Source organism: Ceratina calcarata, unplaced genomic scaffold (genome assembly GCF_001652005.2).
Source record: "Ceratina calcarata isolate Rehan_Ccalc_2016 unplaced genomic scaffold, ASM165200v1 scaffold145, whole genome shotgun sequence".
Taxonomy (NCBI): domain Eukaryota; kingdom Metazoa; phylum Arthropoda; class Insecta; order Hymenoptera; family Apidae; genus Ceratina; species Ceratina calcarata.
The window spans coordinates 143,441-144,707 of NW_017135664.1; the positions used below are offsets into that span (position 1 = coordinate 143,441).

At 36.8% G+C, this 1,267-nt stretch overlaps 1 protein-coding gene across 1 annotated transcript; it reads right to left on the reverse strand.

Moving 5' to 3' along the window:
• Positions 1-22: 22 nt before the first annotated feature.
• On the reverse strand, positions 23-811 carry RpII18 (RNA polymerase II subunit RpII18). The gene is made up of 3 exons (XM_018034633.2): positions 669-811; positions 413-565; positions 23-344 (listed from the first exon to the last, which is right to left on the reverse strand). The coding sequence occupies exons 1-3, from the start codon at positions 692-694 to the stop codon at positions 134-136; spliced, it is 390 nt and encodes a 129-aa protein (XP_017890122.1). The 5' UTR covers positions 695-811; the 3' UTR covers positions 23-133.
• Between the last annotated feature and the right edge of the window lie 456 nt (positions 812-1,267).

Below are 1,267 nucleotides of genomic sequence, written 5' to 3' on the forward strand. Positions count from 1 at the left end.
CGGGACAAGTATAAAGACAGTCTTAGTACTTTAGTAAAATGTTTATTACAATCTTACTTAGATCTTAAATTTAACAATGAGTAGAGAGTTGTGTTCAATAATTAACTTATGCTATACAACTTAATAATAATGTTTAATGATCCATTATAATTAATTCATCTATGCCCCAGTCCTCGTAACTGTTGTCAGGTAAATAACGCCTAATAATTATTGGAATTTTCCTTTGCTTCAGTTCTTTCATTGCAATTTGCAAGGGATCAGTTTCTCCTTCCAATTCTACCATTACTGGCGCACACATGGCTATTTGCAATGCTCTAGTCCCTAACACTCTTGCCCTCTCGTACCTACGAATATATTCGTTATAAAACGATATTTAGATTAACTAGTAAAATTAAGAATTCATGTTAGATACCTTGTCATGTATCTCGTGGTGATTCTTTTCGATTTCTGTACTCCACCTGTGGCCTCACCTGCTTCTAGCAATTCTATATTTTCCTCGTCAACTTCTTGAGGTTCCAATTCAATGTTATCATCATCATCGACATCGTCAAACTCATCCGCTACCCTTTAAATGATTGAACACGTTGTTTCAGAAATTGTCATCACAAAAAGTTTCAAAATTAGCTGCAAGTGTCAATTCTTAGTCCTCAGTTTATTAAATTACGTACTCGTCTCCGTCAAAATCATCAGCCATTTTTTCCAATCAATTGAATGTTATTGAATTTACGCAAAAATAAACACAGTAGCGTTCTTCACGTGCGAATGGTGCGGATACGGATCATTGAATCCATTGAATCCACACGATCCACACCAATCCTGGGGGGGCAAACCTAAGTGGGGCGAGTTGAAGCAAAGTTTGTAGCGCCTCGTACCAATGGTTCACGAACTAAACATCACAACCACATCTTTAAAATATGTCCGTGAGCACTACCACATTCGTGCTACTGTCGGTGTAATGCTTAGTTAGTTAACCAATGGTAGGAGGCGCTAGTGACAGCACTACACATGCGTATAGAGTGTCAACCAGAATTTGGCGCGAAAAGAAAGACCACGTTTCATAAAGATTCGAGGTTATAAAAAGTCGGTTGCCTTTTAAATTCGTGTGAGTGGTGATCGTGGTGATCGAAGTGGTGTAAAGCGTGTAAAGTTCAATTAATCGTCGAAAATTAATTGGAAGTTTTAGGAAGAAGAGGAGCATACTGTAGTATATACAGTATAGACAATAAAAAGATAAGTAAATTTCAATTATATTCAATAAATTGAACTC